The 27,352-nt window shown below is 35.2% G+C and overlaps 1 protein-coding gene across 1 annotated transcript in view; it reads left to right on the plus strand.

The window, feature by feature from the left end:
* The window catches only part of CCDC40 (coiled-coil domain 40 molecular ruler complex subunit), a 91,578-nt gene that overhangs the window by 22,229 nt on the left and 41,997 nt on the right, over positions 1 to 27,352 (plus strand). The window contains exons 8-10 of the mRNA XM_074260344.1: positions 4,005 to 4,162; positions 4,437 to 4,559; positions 7,543 to 7,664. Coding sequence (XP_074116445.1) covers positions 4,005 to 4,162; positions 4,437 to 4,559; positions 7,543 to 7,664 — 403 coding nt within the window. The remainder of the gene's footprint in view (positions 1 to 4,004; positions 4,163 to 4,436; positions 4,560 to 7,542; positions 7,665 to 27,352) is intronic.

Below are 27,352 nucleotides of genomic sequence, written 5' to 3' on the forward strand. Positions count from 1 at the left end.
TTTGTAAAAACAGCTTCCCTTTACCCAAAGAGCCCATGTAAAATAAGTGGGGGGAAAAAAAAGAAAAAAAAAGATCTTCAAAATTAAGGAAGCACTTACAAAACACTACATCAGGTATTATGAAAGATGTAGAAAAGTATCAGATGAAGTCCCTGACTTCAGAGTATTTGTAATCTCATTAAAGAATGAACAAATTAATAAAAAATCAATTATTAGATGTTTAATATGTGCCAGGTATGCTATGTGCTGGGGATGCCACAAAAGCATAGGGGAGAGGGGACATGTTAGGTTCTTACTAAGTGCTAATGAGATAATGAAATATTAGGTTCTTACTAAGTGATAAGTCGGTACTTAACAATTCTCTAGTTCCCGCCTTTAAGGGAAGTTTTACCTTTGAACTTCAATTTTGAGAACTTATTACTAAATAATACTCAAAGTTTAAAATTTCATACTAGATACATTTGGAAGATAATTATATATATATATATATATATATATATATATCTTTGTATATAATTATTGGAGAAAACAGTCTAATCCTATTGATTTCTCAAAATTTACTATTCCGTTATATTTTTGTCATTTTATCTTTGACCTGCCACAGATGGCTCTCTCTTAAACATGTAAGCTCCTCCCCAGAAGTTCAAAGGGGTAAAACTTCCCTTAAAGGCCAGAACTAGAGAATTGTTAAGTACCGACTTAGCACTTAGTAAGACCCTAATATCTTTGTCATATTACTTTGTCTAATTTACTCTTTTGAAGAATATTATCCTTATATTATAATTTGACCATGAATACAGATTAAAATTGTAAGATTTTAGGGGGCAGCTAGGTGGCTCAGTGGATAGAGCACCAGCCTTGAATTAAGGAGGACCCCAGTTCAAATCTGATCTCAGACACTTAACACTTCCTAGTTGTATGACCCTGGGCAAGTCACTTAACCCTGGCCTCAGAGGGGGGAAGAATTGCAAGATTTTTCATATTTGCATCCTATTATAGTATTTCAGAGATATTCCAGTATCAATCTACTAATTAATGAATTTAGTATTGCATTTAAATACTGCTCATTATTATAGGAGGGATATAGATATAGTTTTTAACAATGTCAAGACTCATCCCTCATGGGTACAAATTGACCTGACATATAGTAAAACAGGAAAAACTCCTTTAGCTCTATTTGATTCTAGGCATGATTCATATCTGATTGCTACAATCATCTAGTCAAAGGTTATCAAAAGTAAGGCTCAAGGTAACCAGGTGGGGAAATTTCTTGTTCAAACTTTATGTTCTTGACTTTATGACAATTCAGACAACAAAAATTTGAAACATGAGTAAATTATAGTTCCAACAGTGTTTGACTCAAATAGCAAAATTTTACCATCCACAACTTAGTGCTTAAATATTAATTTTCTTATTTTTTCTTAATAGTTACATTTCATTTATCCCTTACTTATCCCTTAAATCTAACCCCATTCTGGGTTTCAGACATACAGCAAATACCTGAGAGTTGACTCACATTAATATATTACATATCAGGCATATCACTTCATTAAGCAATGCATGCCAATTGCCCAAGAAATCAGAATTACATCCCATATTAAAATTTTTTTAAAGACAAGAAGAAGAAAAAGGAAGAAGAAAAAAGTCAGCATGATTGATCAGTACAGCAATACAACTACAAAAAAAAGTCTGAAAATATGTGCAATGTATAACACTTGTAAGTGAGCTATTCAATAGGTCACAATGACTTTTCATAGATCTTTTTTTTAAGCCATGGGTTTTTTGTTTGTTTGTTTATTTGTTTTTTGCAACATTCAGTTTTGAATTTTCTTATTTTGGGAGTGTGAGTATTTTTTCAGTTTGCATTGTTTTAGTCATGCTGCTTTTCTTTGTTCATCATATTTGTCATGCTGCAGTAATATTCCATTATTCCATTATAGTTACATATAACAATTTCTTTAGCTGATTAAAAGAAATCTGCTTTGTTTCTAATTTTTTGCTATAACAAAAAAAGTATTACTAAAAATATTTTGGTGTGCTTGAGGGCTTTCTTATCAATGGCCTCCTTGGGGTATAAACTTAATAATGGAATTTCTGGGTCAAAGGGTCTGGACATAATAACATATTTTATTTACATATTTCCAAATTGCTTTTCATAATGATTATATCAGTATTAAAATAACAATCTTCTATCATCAGTCTTTGATCTTTTATTAACTAAAGTTTTTCTACTAATTGAGTTTGTGGAAATGTTAAACAGAGTCTCCTCTCTGCAATGAAGGGAGGATTAATTCAATTGTAGAAATTAAGGATATTAGTTGTTTCAAGGAAACCTTGCCAGATGTAATCTATCCTACTAAATATGATTTGGAGACAGGTTTCTGATGATAAGTAATATGTCAGTTAGAAAATAGTCAACCTAAAATATGAAAATAATAAATAAAATTGAAAATTATGGCATTATGAAAGTGTCAAAATGAAAGATAATATTGTAATGACTAGATCATAGTAGTCATCATGAATTCCATGAAAAGGAAAGATAAAGAGCAATAATTTCAGCATTTATCTGACACTATCCTGAGGAATAAGAGGATACTGTGATTTTAGATACTTTCTCTAGAATAGAAGGGCAAACCATTGAGCTATCATAGCTTCATAGAAATATCCCCAAAGAACATTCAGTTGCTTTGCTCCAGTTCATTATTTATTGTACAATTTTCTCATGATAATTTGCTTTCTTGAGCACCTTCAACCTATTTGTCCAATAGGCTAACCAAATTATTTGAGGTTTTCTGAGTTTATCCTATGCTTTCATGCCTCTGTGACCCTTATATCCCATGTCTGGAATGATTTCTCTGCGCATATCTTTGCCTGCTGAAAAACTTCCCCTGAAGATCCAGTTCAGGTGCTACTTTTTCTGTGAAACCTTCTGTAATTCTTATATATAAATGATATCATCTTTAACAAATCTGCACACACTTTTACTCCCATTCCCATTAGATCATAAGCTACTCAGGAAAAGGAACTGTGCCTTGTTTTATATTTATATATACACACATATTTTAAGTACAACATAAAATAGTTATGATTAAATATATGAATTTTAAAAATAATTATAATTATACATATATATATATTTGTAGTGTACATATACAAACATACACATATCTGATAACTTCAAGTCCCAACTTTGGCCATGCTGACCATCTTTACTCCATCCCTAATCTCTACTAGCTTGCTCAACCAAGGCCAGACCAAATACCAAGGGAGCATCCTACCATGTCTTAACCTATATTTTTTTTATTCAAACCCTGGAATATCTAGGGCCAAAAATGAATTATTTGTGATCATAAATTAATAAATTGACATTATCAGCTGCAAATCAATCTTCCATAAACTGAGTTAGTGTCAATACATTCACCAACATATGACTAGGATATGTCTTAGCACAGTTGCTAACCCAGAATAGACATTTGGTGAATTCTTATTCATGGATCATTTGATCATATCTGGATAAGTGGATAATGACACATTTCTGAATCTGAAACTAAGGTCAAAGGCAAGAACCACATGGAAATCTTGGCTAGCTTTTTAACATTATTACATCACCATATCCTATACCCTCAAGATAAATGTTTCTTCATTATAACTAATCCCCCTTCATTTAAAAAATATTTTCCCTTGAAAACTGTAGATTTGCTAACCTTTCTGTGAAGAGGAATGCTGCAAAACTGAAGCATTGTGTCTTCAGACATAGGAAGGAGCTCCTTTGAACGATAGGAAATGGAATGGCTTATTTTTATTTTGTGGGTGCTCTTTCACATGGTTCTCTTTCATTAGATCATAAGATCTTTGAAGACTAATACTGAATTTTTGTATTTAAATAGTAGGATATCACCTCATCCCAATGGGATTAGAGGGTCAGAAAAGCCATTGCTCTTGATTTTATAACAGTTTGGGAAAGATATGTTTTGATAAATTATATTCATATTCTCTCTTTCTAGTGGCTTCTCTACAGAATGAGTTGGAGAACTTGACATTACGGCTGTTCTATATGCAGAATATAGATCAGGATGTACGAGATGATATCAGTGTAATGAGACAGGTGGTAAAGAAAGCTGAAACTGAGAAGCTGAATGCAGAACTTGAGAAGAAAAAACAGGTATTTAACAAGTTAAATATATACATATATATATATATATATAATTTCTATTTAACAAGTTAAATATATAGATATAAAATTTCTATTTCTTATATGAATTTACCAAGGAAGCCTTAAGTTTGCTTATGATATGACTCCTACTCTCTGGATGGGTCTGGTTTGATGGATTTGAGACAAACCAAATACTAGATGTTCCTTCTCACCTAACTCTATTCTTAATCTTAATGATCCACTATCTCCTGTATATTGTATATCTTCTCTGCTAATTTTTCAGGATCTGTTTGTGGATCGGCTTACTAGGAATGCCAACCAGTTAGAAGAACAGATTGCTTTATATGAAGCTCAATTAGCTTCCCAAAATGAAGACACAAAAACAATAAGACAAGCAGTGGGAGAGGTAAGAGGAGATCATATAGCACTTATAAACTATTGTATGTATATGGGCCTTATCCTAAGACAATTGTAATTCATAGAAAGCACTGAATTTGAACTTGAGAGGGCTTCACTTCAGATCATAGCTCTGCTGCTTGCTATTTCTTGTATCTACTGCTACCTCTCTCACCTCCTGGTACCTCTCTTACCCTTTCTGGGCCTTATCTGTAATATAAAAAGACTGAATTAGATGACTTCCAAAGTCTTTTCTAGCTGTTATGCCATGAATAATATACTCCCATGCACACACACATACACACACACACACACACACACACACACACACACACACAATACTTTGTCTTCCCAATTGGATAGTAAGTTCTTATATGGCTGGATCATAGAGTGTATGAGGGAAATAATGCCTAATATGTCTGGATCCAGGTTTCATACAACTTTAAATTTTTTTTTCTTAATTTAAAGTTTTTTTCTTTACAAAACATATGCATGGGTAATTTTTCCAACATTGACCCTTGCATAACCTTTTGTTCCAAATTTTTCCCTTCTTCCCCTCCCCACCTCACCTAGCTGGGAGGTAGTCCAATATATGTTAAATATGTTGAAATACATGTTAGATCCAATAATACAATTAATTTGCTGCAAAATAAAAATCAGATTAAGAAGGAAAAAGAAAAAAACTGAGAAAAAATGCAAACAAATAACAACAGAGAAAGTGAGAATGCTATATTATGTTCCACCCTCTGTTCTCATGGTTCTCTCTCTGGGTGTAGATGGTTCTCTTCATCACTGCACAAGTGGAACTGGTTTGAATCATCTCAATGTTGAAAAGAGATACATCCCTCAAAATTGATCATCATATACAGTCTTGTTGTTATGACTTTGAAATCTAAACAAAGGCATTTAGATTTTATCTTAAAGGCTAAAGGCAATATGAAACCAGCTGAGTTTATTAAGTAGAGGAATAAAATGGTCAGATTTGCATTCAAGGAAAATCATTTTGTCAGCTGTGTGGAGGATAGTCTAGAGTAGTGAGAGATTAGAGACAGAAGGACCACTAAAAAGACTGTGGCAATAATCTAAACAAAAGAATCTGAACTAAGGTGGCCATGTAAGTAGATAATAAGAAGGGGTTGGATTTGAGAGATTTCATGGAGATAGAAATGGCAAGATATGGCAACTGATTGAATATATGAGGTAAATGTGCAAATAAGCATAATGCTAAAGTTATGTGGGGAAAATAGTGGTCTCTTGAACAGATATAGAGAATTTTGAGGAAAGGCTATAGTTTGAAGGAAAGATGATGGGTTCTTTTTGCTTTTTTAAATATTTTATTTTTTCTAAATACATACAAATTCAACATTCATCTTTGCAAAACTTTGTGTTCCAAACTTTTCCCCTCTCTCTCCCTTTCTACTTTCCCCAAGACAGTAAGCAATTCATTATAAGTTGAACATGTGCAGTTCTTCTAAACATATTGCCATACTGTTATGCTAAACAAGAAAAATCAGATCAAAAGGGAAAAAAAACATGAGAAAGGAAAACAAGGAAACAACGTAGCAACAAAAATAAAAATATGCTTTGATTTTCATTCATTCTCCATAGTTCTCTCTTTATATATGGGTAGCATTTTCCATCACAAGTCTATTGGAATTAATATTGAATCAATTCATTGTTGAAAAGAGTTAAGCCCATCACAGTTGATCACCAGATAATCTTGTTGCTGTGTACGATGTTCTCTTGGTTCTGCTCATTTCACTCAGCATCAGTTTATATGTGCCTTCCAGGCTTTTCTAAAATCAGCCTGCTCATCATTTCTTAGAGAATAATAACATTCAGCTACCATAACTGATTTAGCCATTCTCCAACTGATAGACACCCACTCAATTTCCAGTTCCTTGCCACCACAAAAAGGGCTGCTACAAATATTTTTGCACATATGAGTCCTTTTTAATGTCTATTTGTACAAGTTGAATTTGTGATATCTCCCAGAAAAACAGTTTAAAATTTCCAATAGAGGGGGGCAGCTAGGTGACGCAGTAGATAGAGCACCAGCCCTGAATTCAGGAGGACCCCAGTTCAAATCTGGTCTCAGACACTTAACACTTCCTAGCTGTGTGACCCTGGGCAAGTCACTTAACCCCAGCCTCAGGAAAAAAAAATAAATAAAATTTCCAATAGACAGCTTAGTGATAATTATACGAAGATCAATTATGATGGATATGACTCTTTTCAGCAATGAGATGATTGAGGACAGTTCCAATGATCTTGTGATAAAGACAGCCATCTGCATCCAGAGAGACAACGATGAGAATTGAGTGTGGAACACAATATAGCATTTTCATTTTTTGTTGTTGTTGTTTGTTTGCATTTTTTTCTTTCTCCTTTTTTTCCTTTTTGATCTGATTTTTATTGGGTAGTATGATAATTGTATAAATATGTATACATATATTGGATTTAACATACATTTTTAAGATTACTTGCTATTTGGGGGGTAAAGGTAAGGGGAGAAAATTTGAAACACAAAGTTTTATAAGGGTGACTGTTGAAAAATTATCCATGCATATATTTTGAAAATAAAAAAGCTTTAATTTAAAAAAATTAAAAAAAGAAAGCTAATGATACAGGACTAAAACTCAGAGGGAAGACTAGGACTGGATAAATTGATCTATGAAGCATCACCATAGATAATTAACCCTGTGGGATAGGATAAGGTCACCAAAAAAAAAAGTATAAAGAGAGAAAAGAGGAGAGCCCAGATCAGAACCTTAGGGAACACATTTGGGGACCATGATGGATTTTGATGAGCCAGAAATTGAGGAGATTGAGGAATAGTGCCACATGTAAGAGGAGAAGCAGAAAAGAGTAGAATATGTAAGGGTTCCAAATGGTTGTTTATTTCTTTATTCTTACTTTATCCTGGGTAAAATGAATATCTAAACTCTATTTGTAAATTAAATTTACTATCTCTTGCTATTATCCCTTTGCAGGCCTGCACAGAAATAGACGCGATCAACTTGGAGAAAAAGCAGCTATTACAGAACTGGTCAGCCAGTTTGGTGGGAATGAAACACCGAGATGAAGCCTTCACTGCTATTTTAGAAGCTCTCAGGTAGGGAACTGACAACAGGCAAAGGAATAAGACACAGCAGGATCTTTATGCTGTTTTGGTAGGATTAGGACTAAAAAGTGGCAAGATCTCCTCCTGGTGAGCTGTTACTCTCTCCTAACCCTGCTTAGCTTTTGACTCTTCAGCTTAGTTCCCAACTTGCTCCTTTCTAGCTTTACAGGCCCTTTTCATATGTGGTCTCCCTGTTCCACCCTCTCTTTAAGATATAAACTACCCAAGGACAAGGGTTGTCCTTCTTATTCGTGTATATATTCCCAACACTTAGTACAGTACATAGAAACTGTTAAATAAATACTTTAACTAATCTTATTTAAATGAAATAATAATTCTCACCTACCAAAGTATAAAGTAATATGGTATAACTAAAGAATTTTAAAGATATAAGGTACTCTGTAAATACTAATAAAAATAGAATATAATTAAAGACCAATATGAGCCTTATTCATGTATATACTATATGACTAGTCAGTAGAGGGGATATCTCTTGGATTTCTTTTGTAATAGGATCCTCAAAGACCAAAGATGGTATATGTAAAAATCTTACTCAGTATTTGGTTGAGAAGGATGCAGCTGGGCAGTCTTTCTAAATGTCTTTGTTTATTGCTGTAGTATGGACAGTAATATACTTTCTCATGGCAGTGATGTGTTAATTATCATTCATTTTTTTCTCTTTCTCTCCCCTTCCCTCAAATTCCCTCTTTCTAGATCTCTTCCACTCATTCTGGCCATCTCTCTGTTTCTCTCTTTTACCTGTTTTTTCTGCATATGTTTATTAGATAGCTGTACAAAAATAAATATAATGTGATGTAATATATTCTTATTCAGGACTACCAATTATTGTAAGAGGAAGAAATGGACAGCTGGTAGAAACAAATCATGGATGCATTCTGTCAGATTCTGGACTATAAAATACATGCCTGACCGTGCATAATTTTTCCTGGGTTTATTTTTTTCTAATTTGGTTTAAAATTCAAGGTAGAATTTTGATCCAGTATTTTTAGCTGTAGCCTAGCCCTCTACAGCCTTCATCCCTGGCAGTGAGGATTTTATCCCACCTAGCGAGTCCCCACTGAGAAAATCCCCATAATTGGTTTCCAAGATTTCATTCATTCTTGAGTTCTTTAAAAGTGCATACTGTGCATAATCAGCAAAATGCTTTCATACTCAAATTTCCTAGGAGAATTAAAAGAAAGAAAAAATACTCATTTTGGAAAATAAAGCTCTTTTGATTTCATTTCCACCATCTGTTTGATACCTTCACATTTATTTATCCTCTTTGTTTTAATCTCTGAATAGAGAAGAATGAAAAGGCCCCACTGTTATTTCTCTTTTCTTCCCACATCATTGAGTTGATGATAAAGTTCTATTTGGAGATGTTTGTATATATTTTTTTTGGATTTCATGGTTCTAGGAGACATTGCCAAAGTATATTTTTGGGAACAAATAATGTGACTATGGTCAACTGACATTTGTAAGATCAAGGAATTGGTGTTAAAAAAAGATTTTTAAAATAGCATAAATGATATATAGATCTCAATAAAAGAAATACACTTATATTGTGTGGAAGAATCTTATAGTTAGAAGGGACCTGAGGGATCATCTAGTCCAATGGGCTACAAAAATTTTTGATACCATACCCCTATGTATAAAATAAATTTGAGCAGACAGCTTCCATTACTTGGTTACTTATAAATTATTTTTACATATGCTATTACACTAATAATCATGTACACTCTATAACAAAATAGACATTTAAAAGGATTAAGAAGAAATATTTCAAAAATACTCAACTGAAGTCTTACCTCCTGCAAGAAGCCTTTCCTTGTCCTTAACTTATTGCTTTTCTCATGAGATTACTCTCAACTTATATATTGGGTAACTCTACTTGCACAGAGTTGTATACATGGTATCTCCCCTATTAACTGAAAGCAAGGATTATTGTTGCTTCTCTTAGCTAATATCTGACACATAGGCATTTAAAAAATGATATTTTATTGACTCACTGATAATATTTTATTAATGGTACAAAAATCTTTTTGCTTTAACTAAAAATATCATTGTTAATAATTTTTAGTGAGAGCAATGTGATTGAATACGCTTCATTATTTTTGAAAATGACATACTTTGTGATAGAATGATTTGAAAGTCAGATTATAAATTAAGTTTATTTTAGGAATAAGTCTTAATGGTTGAGTAGAATATATGCAGTTGGGCCATATATTATAAAGAGACCTATGTGTGATATGGATAGATATCAGATCTGAGATCTGACCCATTCTGTTTTTAAAGAAGAAGCAAATGTAAAGAATCTTGAAGGAAGCATCCAAAACTACAAGTAAAGGATGGAAGACTTTAACTGCATTTAAGTATGCTCACTGAAAATTAGCTGTACAAAATAGTTTCCTGCAGCCTTCCTGAGGAAGAGGACTTAATTTGGGATAACTGTGACATGTTCTATAAATGGAGTAAATATTCTATATATTGTAAATATCTATTATTGTGGAGAGTAAGAGAATGATGTTGGTATTGCAGTCTAGCAAAGGGTGGCAGGCAGAATCTAGGTTCTTGATGGCTAATCAATTCTTCACTTTCCTATCTCCAAAAATAACATTGACTTGAATTATTTTCTAACTACTATACATCAAGTATCAGTGGTCTGGGGCTAAGAGATTCAGAATGAAAGTTTTTTCCTTGGTTGTTCTCAAGGCCTGTGGTGGCAGAAATGGTGATGGTGGTAATGGTGATAGAGATGATGATCCCTGCCTTATTCTTTCTAATTTTACTCTCTCCCATCAAATGCTAGTTAGGAAAATGACAGTCCCAATATCTAATATGCCTCCTTAACAAGTATGAAGTAAACAGAAATGGAGATATCTTATAGATTAGAATAGACAAAAAATACCTGAGTAAATGATTTCTCAGGCTCAAGCAAGGAAGAATAGAATGATTTTACCAAGATGAATTTGCTCTTACTAGTCTTTAGGGTTGCAAGCACTAGAAATCAAGAGTTACTGTAGGATATAGATTTCTTAACTGTCTGTGGCTTCAAGGAGGTCGCCAGTTTGCCATTCAAAGCTGGTGCTTGACCAAGCGCTCTCCAGCTCCCTTTGGGAACTGGGTACGAAGCATAATGGGCTCAAGTTATCTATCAGCCAATCAGAAGTCCTGTCTCATTCTCCATAGATGTTTAGTTTTACAATCCTGTTCAGGAAAACTGCCCCAGACTTGGTTTGGAGTTAGAGTTGTCAGGCCTGAAAAAAAGATAGCATGAAAGATATATAAAGCCCAAAGAAAGAAATACATTGTTGCTTATTATACCATGTGTTTTCTTTTTTCTTTTAATTTTGTTTCTAAACTTAATTGCCAGAAAGGAGCATTTATATACATACATACATATATATACACACACACATACACACACACACACACACACACATATATATATATCAGAATTTTTTTTAAAAGGATTGTACATCAAACTGAATTTCCATATTGTGAGCTTATTTTTTTCACAAGCTTACTTTTAAAAGAATATTATAAATTCCATATATTACTATCCTTATGAACTTCTGTGTAGTTAAAAATATGTCAATGTCCTTTCTTTGTTTCTGGTATCACTATTACTAATTTCTTCTATTCTACACCCTTTTTAAATTAAAAACTAGAAGAAAAATCTTTGTAACAAGTATAGTTAAGCAAAATGAATTACATAGTGACTGTGTCCAAAACGTTTTGTCTTTTTCTATACCTCGAGTCCATTATCTCTCTGTCAAGAGGTGAGAAACATGTTTCCTCAGAGATCCTCTGTAGACAAAATTTGTCATTTCACGGAATTCTTAAATCTTTCAAAACTGTTTTTGTTTGCAATGTTATTATCTTTATGTAAATTGCTCTCCTGAATCATACTCAGTGCATCCTCTTAGGATTCTCCAAATCAGGGCTCTTTAAAAAAAAAAAAATTTCTTACAGCAAAATAATATTCTATTATATTTGTATAACAAAATGTGCTCAACTACTCCCCCAATGTTTAAAAGGCAACCTAAGGGACATCCTTGGATTGTATTTTTCGTTTCTATTCACTCCTTCAAGATCTGGAAGGTTGCTTTTTATTTAGCAACCTTTTTGTTTTTGTTCTCTGATATTTTCTTCTCTCCAGGCCCAGTCGTTTCCCTGTTGAATTTGATGTATTTTTACCCTAAAATCTGTGTACCTTCTTTCTCCTTTCAACCGCATATTACCTTCCTTTCTCATAAAACCTTCAGAGCAGAATTCATTCATCCCCAGGTCTTCTGTTTTTATTTAACTTCCTCAAATTTACCTTTGAAGATGTTGAATTTCTGAAGGAATGTTTTTTTTAACCCTCTGCTAAAATTTAGCTTTATATTATCATGCTCATCCTTTCAATTAATCAAAATTGAATTGCTAAGTTTCTTTTGACTTACTTTTATTTCAAAGTTCCTGCTCAATTTGTCTTTTTATTAGAAATGCTTGAAAGTTCTCTCTTCCATTATAGTTGCATTTTTTTGCCCTGTTGTATTATTTGTATTATATTCAGCTTTACAGGATATTATTCTTCGCCAGTATGCTGTATGTTTTGCCTTTTAGAATATTGTATTCCAAGGTCTTTTCCCAGATACAGCTCCTATGTGAGTAATAAATGCTTACTGATCAACTGAGTCCTTTGTTTTTTGAACTCCTTTCTGAATAGATATTTGAAATACTTTTTTTCTTGGACAAGAGCTCCGTGTGATCTTCATATGACATTCCTGGGACTTTGCTTTTGTTTGTTATTTTCAGGAAGTGGTTGGTAGATTGGTAGATTCTATCTTTGATCTCTGGATCTAATAGATTTGGACAGTTTTCATTTGTGATTTCTTGAATAAAATGTGCAGGATATTTTTAAAAATCATGGTTTTTAAAGAGTCCAGTGATTCTTAAATTATTTCTCTTTCAAGGTCAGTCATTTTTTTATACCAGAGATCTTATATTTTCTGATCTTTTGATTTGGTTTTAATATGTCTTCCCGTTTCATGAAGCCATTGGTTTTTTACATTAATTTTTAAAATTTAAGTAGCAAGTTTTTTTAATTAATCAATTTCTCTCCTACATACTCCTCCCCATCCCTAAATGAACAAATTGAAAAACAACCACAACTACTATCAAAGCCCTCAAACCTATCTGTATAGTCTATTTAAAAATGAATGTCTCCTCCTGCATTTTAAATTAACCACATGTCTGATGTTGCATTCTTTTTCTTCACTTTTTAGGATTTGTATCATGCCTTTGATCAAGTTTCTAAAGCCTCTCAAAGTTGTATTTACTTTGTGTTAAATTGTTCTCCTAGTTCAGCTCACTGCACTGCATCGTTCATAAAAAGTCTTCCTAATTTGAGATTGAACATTTTCATAATTGATTACTGCCTCATACCATTATTTTTTCTAGATATTACTCAATAGGAGAGTGGCCCAATTTTAAATTGGACCTCTCATGAAAAGAGCTGCTATAAATATTTTTGTACATATAGATCTTTTTCCTTTTTCTACTATTTCTTTAGGGGTACAAGCCTAGCAGTGATGGCTGAGAATACTAGGCTACAAACTAGGCTATTCTCTCTTTTTTTTTTAATTTTAAAAATTAATTTTATAATTATAACATTTTTTGACAGTACATATGCATAGGTAATTTTTTACAACATTATCCCTTGTACTCCCCTCTTTTCCAAATTTTTCCCCTTCTTCCCTCCACCCCTTCCCCTAGATGGCAGGCATTCTCATACATATTAAATATGCTATAATATATCCTAGGTACAATATATATGTGCAGAACTGAATTTTGTTGTTGTTGTTGCAAAAGAAGAACTGGATTCAGAAGGTAAAAATAACCTGCTGAGAAAAACAAAAAATGCTAACAGTTTACACTCATTTCCCAGTGTTCCTTCTCTGGGTGTAGCCCATTCTGTCCATCATTGATCAATTGGAATTGGATTAGCTCTTCTCTATGTTGAAGATATCCACTTCCATCAGAATACAATCTCATATATTATCATTGTTGAAGTGTATAATGATCTCCTGGTTCTGCTCGTTTCACTTAGCATCAGTTCATGTAAGTCTCTCTGTATTTATCCTGTTGGTTATTTCTTACAGAACAATAATATTCCATAACATTCATATACCATAATTTACCCAACCATTCTCCAGTTGATGGGCATCCATCCATCCAGTTTCTAGCCACTACAAAAAGGGCTGCCACAAACATTTTGGCACATACAGGTCCCTTTCCCTTTTTTAGTATTTCCTTGGGATCTAAGCCCAGTAGTAGCATTGCTGGATCAAAGGGTATGCATAGTTTGATAACTTTTTGGGCATAGTTCCAGATTGCTCTCCAGAATGGTTGGATTCTTTCACAACTCCACCAACAATGCATCAGTGTCCCAGTTTTCCCACAGCCCCTCCAACATTCATCATTATTTGTTCCTGTCATCTTAGCCAATCTGACAGGTGTGTAGTGGTATCTCAGAGTTGTCTTAATTTGCATTTCTCTGATCAATAGTGATTTGGAACACTCTTTTATATGAGTGGAAATAGTTTCAATTTCATCATCTGAGAATTGTCTGTTTGTATCCTTTGACCATTTATCATTGGAGAATGGCTTGATTTCTTATAAATCAGAGTCAATTCTTTGTATATTTTAGAGATGAGGCCTTTATCAGAACCTTTAACTGTTAAAATGTTTTCCCAATTTGTTACTTCCCTTCTAATCTTGTTTGCACTAGTTTTGTTTGTACAAAAGCTTTTTAATTTGATGTAATCAAAATTTTCTATTTTGTGATCAATAATGATCTATAGTTCTCCTTTAGACACAAATTCCTTCCTCCTCCGCAAGTCTGAGAGGTAAATTATTCTATGTTCCTCTGATTTATTTATGATCTCGTTCTTTATGCCTAAACCATGGACCCATTTTGATCTTATCTTAGTATGTGGTGGTAAGTGTGGGTCCATGCGAAACTAGGCTATTCTCAAGGCTTTTAGGTTTAGGTTTCTGGGCTAAAAGGTTTAGATTTTTAGGTTTAGACTTCTGACTCTGTCAGAATCTGAGGGGAGATAGTTATCAAGAAAGAGATAGTGGTTTGAACTGCAAATGTCACCTATTATTTCCCCCTGGATCTTGCTGCCTTCACTAAGTTGGTTTGCCTATCTTATAGGAAGCAATTTATTGGCAGCTATAGCCTGTCTTTCTATTAGGTTTTTCCTAGGTGGTAAGTTGGTACTTGGCAATTCTCTAGCTCAGAATTCACACCTTTAGTTCACATCTTTAAAAGGAGTTTACAACTTTAGTCTTCTGAAAGGAGTTTACATTCTCTGGGAGGATAAAAGAGGAGGGCAGTCAGGAAGGAAACAGTCTAGATTGGGGGAAGGACAAGACTTCCCAAGAGAACTTCAGGGAAGCTCGAGGAGATTCAAAGCCAGGATTCAGGAAGAAGAGGATTCGAGATTCTACCTTAGCTCTGGCTGGAGGCTCCAGAAGCCTCCCAAGAAACCTGCTCACAGAGAAAAGGATTAACAGAAAAGAAACCTCCTCCCAGAGAAGGATTATAATTGAGAGACAATCAGAACATTACATTTTGGTGCCTACAACGTAGGGCAAGGACTTATTCTGAGCCCTTCAGAGGAGCTAGCCTGGACTTTACATTTTGACACCCAAACAGGGACAGACAAGATCCTGATTCCAGTGGAAAAGTCTCTCTGACCCAGAAATAAGCATGAGTAACAAGGAAACTTTGTTAAAGAGCTAAAGTAGAATTTCAGTGAAATGGGGCAAATGTTTAGAAAACAGCCTTCTGTTTCTGTTCAAGGAAAATGTTTAGAGAACATTATCAAGATTATGAAAAGCCAAGGATTGATTATAATTTTGGAGATTACCGAACTTTTAAAAACTGTGCAGGTCATATGTCCTTGTTTTTCTCTGGAAAAAAGAATTGGATCTAAAGGAATGGAAATTAGTAAGAGAGGAATTTTATCAATACTATAACAAAAATGGACCTAACTCAATTTCCAAAGACATACTTCAAACTTACAATATAATTCAACTGGCTTTAGGAAATTATATAAATTATAGAATAAGGAAAAAGAAGGAGCAAAATGGGGAGGTGTCAACTAAACTAGGTGAAAAGGATGAATCAGATAACAATGAAGTTAAGTACAATTCTGAGCAACAGGAGTATTTCCCATCTCCTCCCTCAATTAACCCTTCAGGGGTGGAGCAAGGAAGAGGGGAAGAGGCAGTAACACTAACAGAATTGCCTGTGAAGCAGCCTATGACAAAATTAGAAAAAGCATTGATTAGTGAAGGTCAGTATGGAGATAATTCAGAACAGATTGATTATTCCATAACAGTGTATAAGCAAATTTCTAAGGCTGCAATAAAAGCTTGGGGTTCCCTCCCCAGACAGAAAGATCGAGGGGAGGCTTTCACTAAAATAGAGCAAGGTTCCAATGAATCTTTTGCAGATTTTGTGGGACATTTGCAAACTGCTATCAAAAGACTTATTGGAGAAAATGCAGCTACAGAAATAATGACTAGACATTTGACTATGGAAAATGCCAATGAGATTTGCAAAAGAATTATATGGGGACTAGACAAAGATGCTTCTTTAGAGAAGATCATAAGATGCTGTGCTACAACACACAATATTTTTACACCCAGACTATGATGAACAATGAAAGACAGGGTCCGTCTTGGCAAAGGACTTCTAAAGAAACTCGTCGATGTTTTCAATGTGGAAAAGTTGGACATCTAAGAGTTCAGTGTAGATATGGAGATAGAGTGAGAAGACAGGCTGAGCGAAGACCTAAAACTCCATGTCCAAAATGTCACAAGGACTTCCACTGGGCCTCCAAATGTAGATTGATCCAGGGAAATGAGAGGTGAAGCCCAGCTCCAAGATATCAATCAAGAAATAGGTGGGGCACGATGGCAGCTGAGGTTACACCCAAAGAACCTTTAAAAGGTCAGGACTCTGATTTGATCAACCAGCAGAAAAGCAATCACATGGCAGAAAGGGATTACCTGATAAGTCAGTCAAAAAGCAATCAGCAGAAATGGATTACACTTGGGGAGAATACAGGCCTTTTAAACCAACAGGGCAGTGTCCAGTGCAAACAGCTCCAATGTAATTGCCAGATGATGAGAAGAGATTTAGAAAGTGGTAAATAGAAGGAAATTAGATAGGTTAACTGCCTGGGAGAGAGGCATGGAAGTTGCTTTGCCAAATTATCATTAGTAGTACTGAAAAGCAGGACTGGAGGTCAGAATATTGGTGATATTTATGGGACTCTTGTGCCTATCCGATCATTGGTGGCAACTGGGCAGCAATTGTTTGTGGTGATGAGAAAAGCTGGCTCCTTCTCCATAATGATTCTTTCCCTCAATGATGGCTCTGGGAACAGGCCTGAGCTGAAGGTCACTGCTATTCTCAAAAATATTGGGCCTAATGTCATGGGCTATCCCATTAGGGTTTGAAGAGGGATAATGGTGGCAGTGATTTGACTTCCTGAAAAATTCATTTATCTAATTATTATATGGCTAATAACCTGGATTTCTTTCTTTGAAAGCTATTGGTTCATATTCTTGATTACTTATTTGTTGAGAAATGTTTCTTAATTTTATAAATTTGAATTAGTTTTTGAAAAATTTGAATATTTTTATATGCCTTAGAAATGAGAACCTTATTACTGAAATTTTCTAAGACTTTTTCCCAGTTATCTATTTTCCTTCTAATTGTTGTTATGTTAAATTTGTTTAAGCAAAAATTTATTAATTTTACATGCTCAAAATTGTCCTTTTTATTTTGTGCTTTCTATCATGAACTTTTCTTCCATCCATAGATCCAAAAGGTAATTTCTTCCTTGTTCTTCTAATTTTTTTATGACATGACTTTTATGGTATACGTTCCTAGGGCATCTAGATAGTATAATGGATAGAGACTACTCTTCCTGAGATTAAATCTGACTTCAGATACTTACTAGCTATGTGACCCTGGGCAAGTCAACCTTGTTTGCCCCATTTTCCTTGTCCATAAAATGAGCCGGAAAAGGAACTAGCAAACTAAATACTTCAGTATCTTTGCCAAGAAAACCCCAAATGGGGTTACAAAGATTCAGATAAAAGCACCCATGTATAGCTTATTTTGGAATACAGTTGAGGTGTTGCTCTAAACTAAATTTTTACCTAAGTTCCTTCCAGCTATCATTGAAGACCAGTGATTCTTAAATCATCCCTTCTGGACTTGTTTTCCAAGCCATTTGTTTTCAGAATCATATATCTGACTTTTCTTAATCTTTATTTTTATTTCTAATATTTCAGTGTCATGAAATTATTGATTTCTGATTGATCTATTATTTATTTTCAAGGCGTGTATTACTTGGTTGTTTATGTATTTTTGTATCCAGCTGTGTGGGTCAGTGACTGTTGAAGACCTTAGCTTAAAAAGTCATCTAGGAAGATGACAGGAACAAATAATGATGAATGTTGGAGGGGATGTGGGAAAACTGGGACACTAATACATTGCTGGTGGAGTTGTGAAAGAATCCAACCATTCTGGAGAGCAATCTGGAATTATGCCCAAAAAGTTATCAAATTGTGCATACCCTTTGACCCAGCAGTGCTACTACTGGGCTTATATCCCAAGGACATACTAAAGAAGGGAAAGAGACCTGTATGTGCCAAAATGTTTGTGGCAGCTCTTTTTGTTGTAGCTAGAAACTGGAAGATGAATGGATGTCCATCAGTTGGAGAATGGTTGGGTAAATTATGGTATATGAAGGTTATGGAATATTATTGCTCTGTAAGAAATGACCAGCAGGAGGAATACAGAGAGGCTTGGAGAGACTTAAATCAACTGTTGCTGAGTGAAATGAGCAGAACCAGAAGATCACTGTACACTTCAACAACAATACTGTATGAGGATGTATTCTGATGGAAGTGGATATCTTCAACATAAAGAAGAGCCAACTCACTTCCAGTTGATCAATGATGGACAGAGGTAGCTACACCCAGAGAAGAAACACTGGGAAATGAATGTAAATTGTTAGCACTAAATCTGTCTGCCCAGGTTACATGTACCTTCGGAATCTAATGCTTATTGTGCAACAAGAAAATGGTATTTACACACATGTATTGTATCTAGGTTATATTGTAACACAAGTAAAATGTAAGGGATTGCCTGCCATCGGGGGGGAGGGAGTAGAGGGAGGGAGGGGATAATTTGGAAAAATGAATACAAGGGATAATATTATAAAAAATATATATATAATAAAAATTATTAAAAAAAAAAAAAAAAAGTCATCTAGGACCATCTCCAGGCTTCCTGATCCGTTTTTGGTCACTGGACCCAGATAGTTGTGGAGGAAAAAGTGAAGCAGATGACCTTAAACAGACCTGCCTTATTTAAATCTGATTCACTTGCGTATCATGACCTCACTTAGCTGAACTCATGGTCTTTGAGAAGGAAGGACAAACAACAATTAAGATTAAGGCTTTCTCCACTTCTAAACTATTTAATCTCCTTCCCCTTTTTTCCTCCTGGGACTTTAAAAGAAAACTTTTAGTTTATTTTTTCTAGGTATTTATATATGGGGTCCTCATGAAATATAATTTTTCCCCTTTGTTTACACTTGTATTTATTATGGCACTATTTACTCCTTTTCTTTGAAGAAATCTCTCAACCTACAATGATTTTTATATATTGGTAAGTGTAATGTTCTGTTATCTCTTAACTGTAGTCGTTCTCTGGGAGCAGGTTTCTTGGGGGAGCTTCTGGAGGCAGCCTTAGTTTCAGTTCAGTTCAATAATCCCAAAATGCAGCCAGGAGTTTACTTTACTGTCTCTTTCCAAAATCTTATCTCCAGATCCTTTATTTTCTCCTTCAAGTCTTGTCTCCTTCACTTGGGGGCTCAGCTAGCTTTCTGGAGGCCTTCCTCACTCTCTGGATTTCCAAAAGCTCTTGTCCGAATGTCTCTAGCCTCTCATCTTCCCCAATGTCTCTAGCCATCATGAAGATAGACGTGGGAATGAAGTCTTGACTCTGAATCTCCTAGAGCAATGGTCCTCAAACATTTTTAACAGGAGGTCAGTTCACTGTCCCTCAGACTGTTGGAGGGCCGGACTATAGTAAAAACAAAAACTATGAACAAATTCCTATGCACGCTGTATACATCTTATTTTGAAGTGAAGAAACAAAACGGGAACAAATACAATATTTAAAATGAAGTAAAGTTAAATCAACAAACTTACCAGGATTTCAATGGGAACTGTGGGCCTGTTTTTGGCTAATGAGATGGTCAATGTCTGGTTCCATATCTGTCACTGCTAATTGTAACAAGTGATCCAAGTGTGCTTCTGTTAGTATTGATCTGATTGGAGATTTCAAATGTTTCATTCTAGAAAAAGTCTGTTCACAGAAATAAGTGCTACCAAAGATGGTTGCCATTTTGAATGCATGGTTCCTGAGATGAGGATATGTCTTAGAGGGGAGAGATGCATAGAAATTATGAAGGCTGCTTGACGTGAATGCGTCTTTCAGAGAGTTACAATTCTACAGTTCAACCAGTTCCATTCAGTAAATTGTATCCACATTTTCAATGTCAATAGAAAATGGGTTACGGAAAAGCTGTATGTCCTGTTCATGGAGTTGAAGTTCTTTAAATCTAAATTGGAACTCCTTTTGCAATTTTCCCAATGAATCCACACACGTTTTGTTTGGGAATGCAATCATCGGTTTTTCTGCTAACAGATTTTGAGTTGTGTCCGATGGCAGAAGTTTTCCTCCTTCACTTGTTTGATGAGGAGGCCTAATTTTACTTCAAATGCTTTAAAATATGATTACATATCACAGATGAGCTTCCCCTTTCCTTGAAGTTGCATATTGAAATTGTTGAGTAGCTCTGTTACATCTGTCAGAAAGGCAAGGTGCCATTTCCATTCTGTATCATTGAGTTCTGGTACTTCTTTGTTTTTTGAAAGCAGAAAAGTTGTAATCTGTGGAAGTAAGTCATAGAAACGTTTTAAAACTCTCCTTCGACTCAGTCAACAGAACATCTTCATTCTCAACATTTAGTCAGACAGAAATTCCTGAAATTGTCTGTGATTTATTGCATTAGCTCTAATGAAGTTAACACAAGATACCACAATTTTCATAGCAGAGTCCCACTTCAGTGATTTACTACACAGTGCTTGTTGGTGGATGAGGCAGTATATGGCTATTGGATGAGAATTGTTATGTTTGTCCATCTCTTGGTTAATGCAAACAATTACTCCTTTCTTAGACCCCACCATGCTTGGGGCACCATCAGTTGTCACGCTAGCTAGTTTAGCCCAGTCCAGTTCCAAACCATTCATAGTTTAGCAAACCTTTTCATAGATATCCTCTCCTGTAGTTGTTCCTTTGATGCTTTGCAGTGCAGCAAGCTCTTCTATGACTTCAAAATAATCATTCATCCCACGAATAAAAATTAGAAGTTGTGCAGAATCATGAACATCATTGCTTTCGTCGAGTGCCAAAGAAAAATATGAAATTTTTTTTGTGTAGTTTTGCAAATGCTGATGCAGATTGTCTCCCATTTCTTCAATCCTCCGTGTAATTGTAGGTCCTGAAAGACTCACTTTACTAAATAAATCGGCCTTCTCTGGACACATCTCTTTGGCAACAGTAAGAAAACATTCTTTAACAAGTTTTCCCTCCATGAATGGTCTGCCAGTGTGTGTTATTAGCTTGGCAACTTGAAAACTTGCTCACAGTGATGAAATATTTAGTTGCTTCTGCTTCACAAAAATATTTTGCTGGGTTGTCAATGTATTTTTCAGTTTTAATATTTTATCTTTTCTCACTTCTCCAACCAAACAATCATATTTAACTTTATGTTGAGTTTCATAGTGTCGACGTAAATTATATTCTTTGAACACAGACACTATATTCTGGCATATCAGACATAGAGCTCTTTCCTTGTACTGCATGAAAAAGTAATCATAAGTCCACTGTTCTTTGAATATCCTACACTTCAGATCAATTTTTCTTTTGCTTGACATCATTATTTCTAAGGGATTCCAAAATGCTATTAGTATATATATATATATATATATATACACACAGCGTTACAAAAACAATATACCAGCAATAACTTTGCCCACACAGAGACATACTGATAGCAATGCCCAACTTCCTCCAAGCTGCCTCTGCGCTGTGATGCCTCCGTTTCCCGCACTCTCTCTCCCACTTCAGACCTTCACGCACACAAGTCACCGCTCAGGCGGCCCTCCCAAATGCCCTGGGTTCCTCTGAATCCTGGGATCAATTCTCATAATCCAGTGCTGCATGATCGTACCTGCTGCACTTGTAATTTATCATAATCGCAGGCAAGACTGTGCATATATGTATATAACTGCACGATATATTGTGTGGGCAGAATGAGCTTCAGTGACAAATTGTACATTGGGGCTTATGGGGGAGGTCATCATGTGACTTGAAGGTGCACAAGTGTATGGAGACCTTAAGAATCTGGAGGGGGATGAAGCAATACACCAGCTCTGCACCCCCTCATACTCAGGATAAGTGGGGGGCACTAAGGTCAGACCCCCAGTGATTATCAGGTGGTGACATATGTTAGCAATATTCCATCTCTTTATGAAACTACAGAACATACACACAGTGATAAAACTGATGACCACAACAGCCAGACATGAGGTCACTATGGATACAGGGCCACGGCCTGGTACCAGGAGCCTCACTCTGGGCGACAATAGCAGTCAGTACTGCAACATTCGCTAGAGAGGAAGCCGTTACATTGTCATTACAGCATAATGACAATGATAAAGTAAAACTGGGACTTGTAGTATTAACTGTTACTATACCCGCTCACCAGACACAGCCCATATAATCCCCCTGCAGCGGCAGTGACATGTGCAGCACGCGCTGTACATCCCTCTGTTGTGATGGCTTCCGTTACTTTACAAGGCTGCAGGCCGTCAGTTCTCCATCTTCTGCATGTCTCTCCCTTCCCCACACCATACACCCCAACCTGGGAACTCACCTCACACTCTGTCTCCACTGTCTCAGCCCAGAGCCAGAAGTGTGCATTGCTAATGCGAGTTTGGGTCGAATGTCACTTCTGGTCTGATTTTGCCATCATCCAGCGGGCTGCATAAACGTCCTCAGCATCTGGCCCGAGGGCCATAGTTTAAGGACCCCTGATCTAGAGTGTGGGAATCAAACTCCGTCTCTGAGAGTGTGGGATTGTGGGTTTCCCAGAAACTAATCCTAGTTGTGAATCTCCTGGAAGCCCTTGAGCAGGCTTTTCCTTTAGACTTGTTAATCTGCTGGATTTGTGAATCTCCTGGATTTGCAAATCCACTGAATCCTGGCTCTGAATCTCTTTGAGCCTCCCTGAAGTTCTCCAGGAAAGTCCTCTCCTTCCTTGCCCAATCCAGACTGACTCTCCCCACTGAATCCTGGCTCCTTATATCCTCCCAGAGAAAGGGCTTGTGGGTTCTCCCTGGGCTTATGGGAGCTCCTTAAAAGTATGCTCTCTGAAAGGTGTGAAAAGTGTGAACTCTGAACTAGAGAATTGTTAACTACCATGCTAAATTAGATAATTATATCCATTCCAGTGTCTTAGCACCTTGTAAGAATCCTAACAGGTAAGCATTTTCTTTGGTTTTCTCATATCTCCAGTCATAGTTCCTAAATTGGAGCTTTAGCCAGGGCCAGATTTCACTCACTGCTGTGTTTTTGGATAGTGTTGGAAGCTCATCAATGTTTTACCTTGAATCTCCTGGATTCCTACACTGATTTTAATCTCCTGAAATTAGACTTTCCTGAATCTCTGAGGTTCAGAGTTCATGATCTTCAGAGTTCTCTGTGGCATCTCAAGACAGAATATTAATGACCTTAAAGCCCCTAAACACCTGGATGTCTAAATCAGCATCTTGCTGTCATGATATCATGTTCTCTGCAGATCCCAATGGTTTCCAATTGCCTCCTTTCTAAGGATTTCTCACTATCTCAATGCTTTCTCAGGAAGGCTTTCCACTTTTGTTGCCTGTAGACAAAGTATCTTGTAGACAAATGTCTCTGACCCATCTCTGGTTGTACTAGGAAGTTGCTAAATAGGTATCTTTGGTAGATATGGTATAAAATAAGAAAAATAAATTTGAGGGCATAGTCACAGGCAAAGAAGAAATAAAACTCACTTTTTGAAGCTGATTTGAAGGTATACTGAGAGAATCTAAGGATTCAACCCTGAATTACTTGAAATTATTACTAAACATTACAGTTACAGGATAGAAAACAAATCTACCTACATCTTGGCATTCTTGTATGTATTATATAACCATCAAAATCCATTAGGAAAAGCTAACGAGAAATTCCAACAAAGTAACTACAAGAAGCTATAAAAATTGAGATTGTATACCAAGATATACCTAGAAATTATATGAATATAGGTATAAAACATTCTTTTCAGAAAGAGTGGAGAAACATTAATTGCTTATGGGTAGGTTATAATAAAAATAACAATACTACCTGAAGTAATTTAGTGTCCTCAAGGATTATTTTATAGATCTAGAAAAAATTAAGCAAATTCACATGGAAACGAGATGCCAAGAATCTCAAATGTAATAATGAAAGAAAGTGGGGAAGAGGGAAGAATAACAGTACCTGATTTTAAACTATTCTACAAAGCAGTAATCATTAAGACAATTTTGCTACTCATTTAAAAAAGAGAGACGTCCATTGGCAGGGTTAAAGAAATCTGAATATCATAGGTGCTCATTACACAGATAGGAATGAAATCTATCTTTTATAATAGCTTTTTTGTTTTTCAAATATGCAAAGATAATTTTCAACATTCACCCTTGCAAAACCTTGTGTTCTATATTTTTCTAAAACATAATGAAATCTATTTCTTCTAAACATAATGAAATTTATTTTCCACCTCTTTTCTGTGTAAAAGTTTGTAACATTGTACTATATAAATATGTACCAAAACTATTACAGTATCAGCTGATCTTTAGACTATGTGATGAACAGCAAAGTTTGTTGCACATTCATTTTTTTTTAAAGCATGTATTTGACATATGCCTTTTCCTGTGAGAAAACAGGTTTCTTTTTTACTATTTTGAATGAGCATTATACCCCATAGAATAAAGGAAATTTGAAATGGGTGATTCTGTTTTTTATGTGAATTGATTCAATGATGTCCATACATGAGGAGGCAAAGAACTGGCTCTGTCTTTGCTAGAATTTTTACGTTTTTCTTTCTTCCTTAATACTAATAACTAGAAATAATGAAAAACTAAAGATTTGTTCTTCTAGCCTATTGACAACAGTTGTCTTCATGCTTAGCAATACAGTGAGCATGATAACCACTGATAACTATAATAAAACATTAACTGTAATATCAGGAAAAGGAAGGAGAAGTAGGGAATTATGGTGAAGGGAAGAAGACCTAGCTTCCTTCTGATCACATGCTAAGAGAAGTGAGAAAGGGGCTCCAGAAGTCAGTAGCATGATGAATGCAAGAAGACAAGGGGGACTTCAGCTTAAATCAGTACATGTAATTTTCCAATGCATTTACTATAGGGGACTGCAGAAGACCTTGACACTGACCTCGTATAGACATAGGCAGTAGTGTACTGGTAAATGTTTTACAATCAGCTTTCTAAAGCGATGAAAAATGTTAAACAGGATGCACTTTTCTTTTAAAATTTATTTATTGAATATTTTTCCACAATTACATTTTAAAAAATTTTTTACATTTGTTTTCTAAATTTTTGAGTTCTAGATTCTCTCCCTTATCCCCATCTAGAGTTAAGAAACTATTTATAAAGTTATGAAAAACATTTCCATAAAAGTCAAGTTGTGAAAGAAAACAGATCTCCCACACTCATGAAAATAAAAACCCTCAAGAAAAAATAAGTTGAAAGAGAGAAAGAGAGACACACAGAGAAAGAGAAAGCTTCAATCTTTATTTAGACACAGTCCCTTCTCTGGGTATGGATAAGATTTTTTATCATAAATCCTTCAGAGTACTATGGGGAATAGCAAAATCATTCACAGCTGGTCATCCCAGAATATTGCTATTTCTTTGATACAGTACATTTCACTTTGCTTGAGTTCATGGAGGACACACCCACAGATGGAGCCAGCACAGAATAATTCCGCAGGGTCATCCTGCGAGAATATGTTAATAGAGTATTGTCCAATTGGTAATTAGCCTCAAGTGCTTGGTTATCTAGGTTAAGTGCATATGCTCAATTCTAGCCCTTTACAATTTGGGTGACTAAAGATTAAGTTAAATAGAAAATTATTCTAATATAAAGACACAGATAGAATAGTTTCTTAGTACTTTCCACAGAAAAGCAATAGGCTCTTCTGACTTTGGCTTGAGGAAGAACTAAATGAATGTCCTCCCTTTTGTGCTTTTCTGAAGTTTGCTTTGATATTTTCAGTATTTGAGTTGCTTTTCTCTTCTTAGGCCCAGAGCTGGACTGAAGTTCATGTGATAAGTGTGAGGTGGAGACTTCAGAGTAATTTTAATTTATGTTTATTTTATTTTTAATGATTTGGATCATTGTTTAATATGTTTGATTAATATTTTGCATTTCTTCATTTGAAGACTGCCTCTCTTTCTTTCTTTATATACATAGCATATCTAATTAATCAGGAAATGTCTCTTGATCCTACATGTTTCTATCAAATCTTAAAATATTTTGGATATTAGACCTTAATTAGAAAAATTTGTTGTGAAGATTTCCTCCTAGTTGTTTCTTTCCTAACTTCATTTTGCTTATGAAAAAGCTTTTCAATTTTATGTAATTCAAATTGTTTACTTTCTTTTTTCATGATCACCCTTGTCCCTTGTTAAAGATCTCTTTTAGCCATGTAGAGTTCTCTGTTTTTTAAAATGATAGGATATTTTATATTTCTCATATATCCATTTGGAATTTAGAGTGAAGAGTTGAAGAGAAAGTAAGTGGACATAAACTGGAGACAGCAACTGTGGACAACTTCAAAGAAGTGGGTGCTGGCACAAATTTAGAAAACCAAACCTAAACTAAAAAGGTTTCTTTTCCCCAAGGCTAGGGGTTCCCATTTGAAACCCCACTTTTTGTCACCATAGAAATTAATAAAGGCTCAAAGATTTTTTTTTTCTTTTTAAATCTCAAGGTGGATAGTAACATAGGTTCATATTTGTTCTTTCCACCAGCTATTTCAGGGAGCTAGTTATGCCATATATTCTGGAAATTAAGCAGAGTTAGAGCCCCCAATTAGGGAAGTTTTTTTTTCTTTCCCTGACTACTGAGTAGAACTGACTGGTAGTTCACTTTGAGGGTGGGAAATGAAGGGGTGGCGGAAGGGGGAAAATGTCTGCTAACTGCGGTATTATTTTCTACATAGCAAAAACACTTGTTCATTCTCCCCCCCCAAAAAAAAAAAAAAAAAACAACCCAATTTATCTTTATCTGTAGACAAAGCCCATTATACCAATATAAAAAGCAAATATTCAGAGTTTAAAAAAAAAAAATAGAAAACTCCAAAAGGGTAAAGTGATGCAGCTTTGCCAAGGCACCGAGAGGGGAGATAAATTCATCCAAAGGCAATACTCATTGGCAGGCAT

Source organism: Sminthopsis crassicaudata, chromosome 4 (assembly GCF_048593235.1).
Source record: "Sminthopsis crassicaudata isolate SCR6 chromosome 4, ASM4859323v1, whole genome shotgun sequence".
Taxonomy (NCBI): Eukaryota; Metazoa; Chordata; class Mammalia; order Dasyuromorphia; family Dasyuridae; genus Sminthopsis; species Sminthopsis crassicaudata.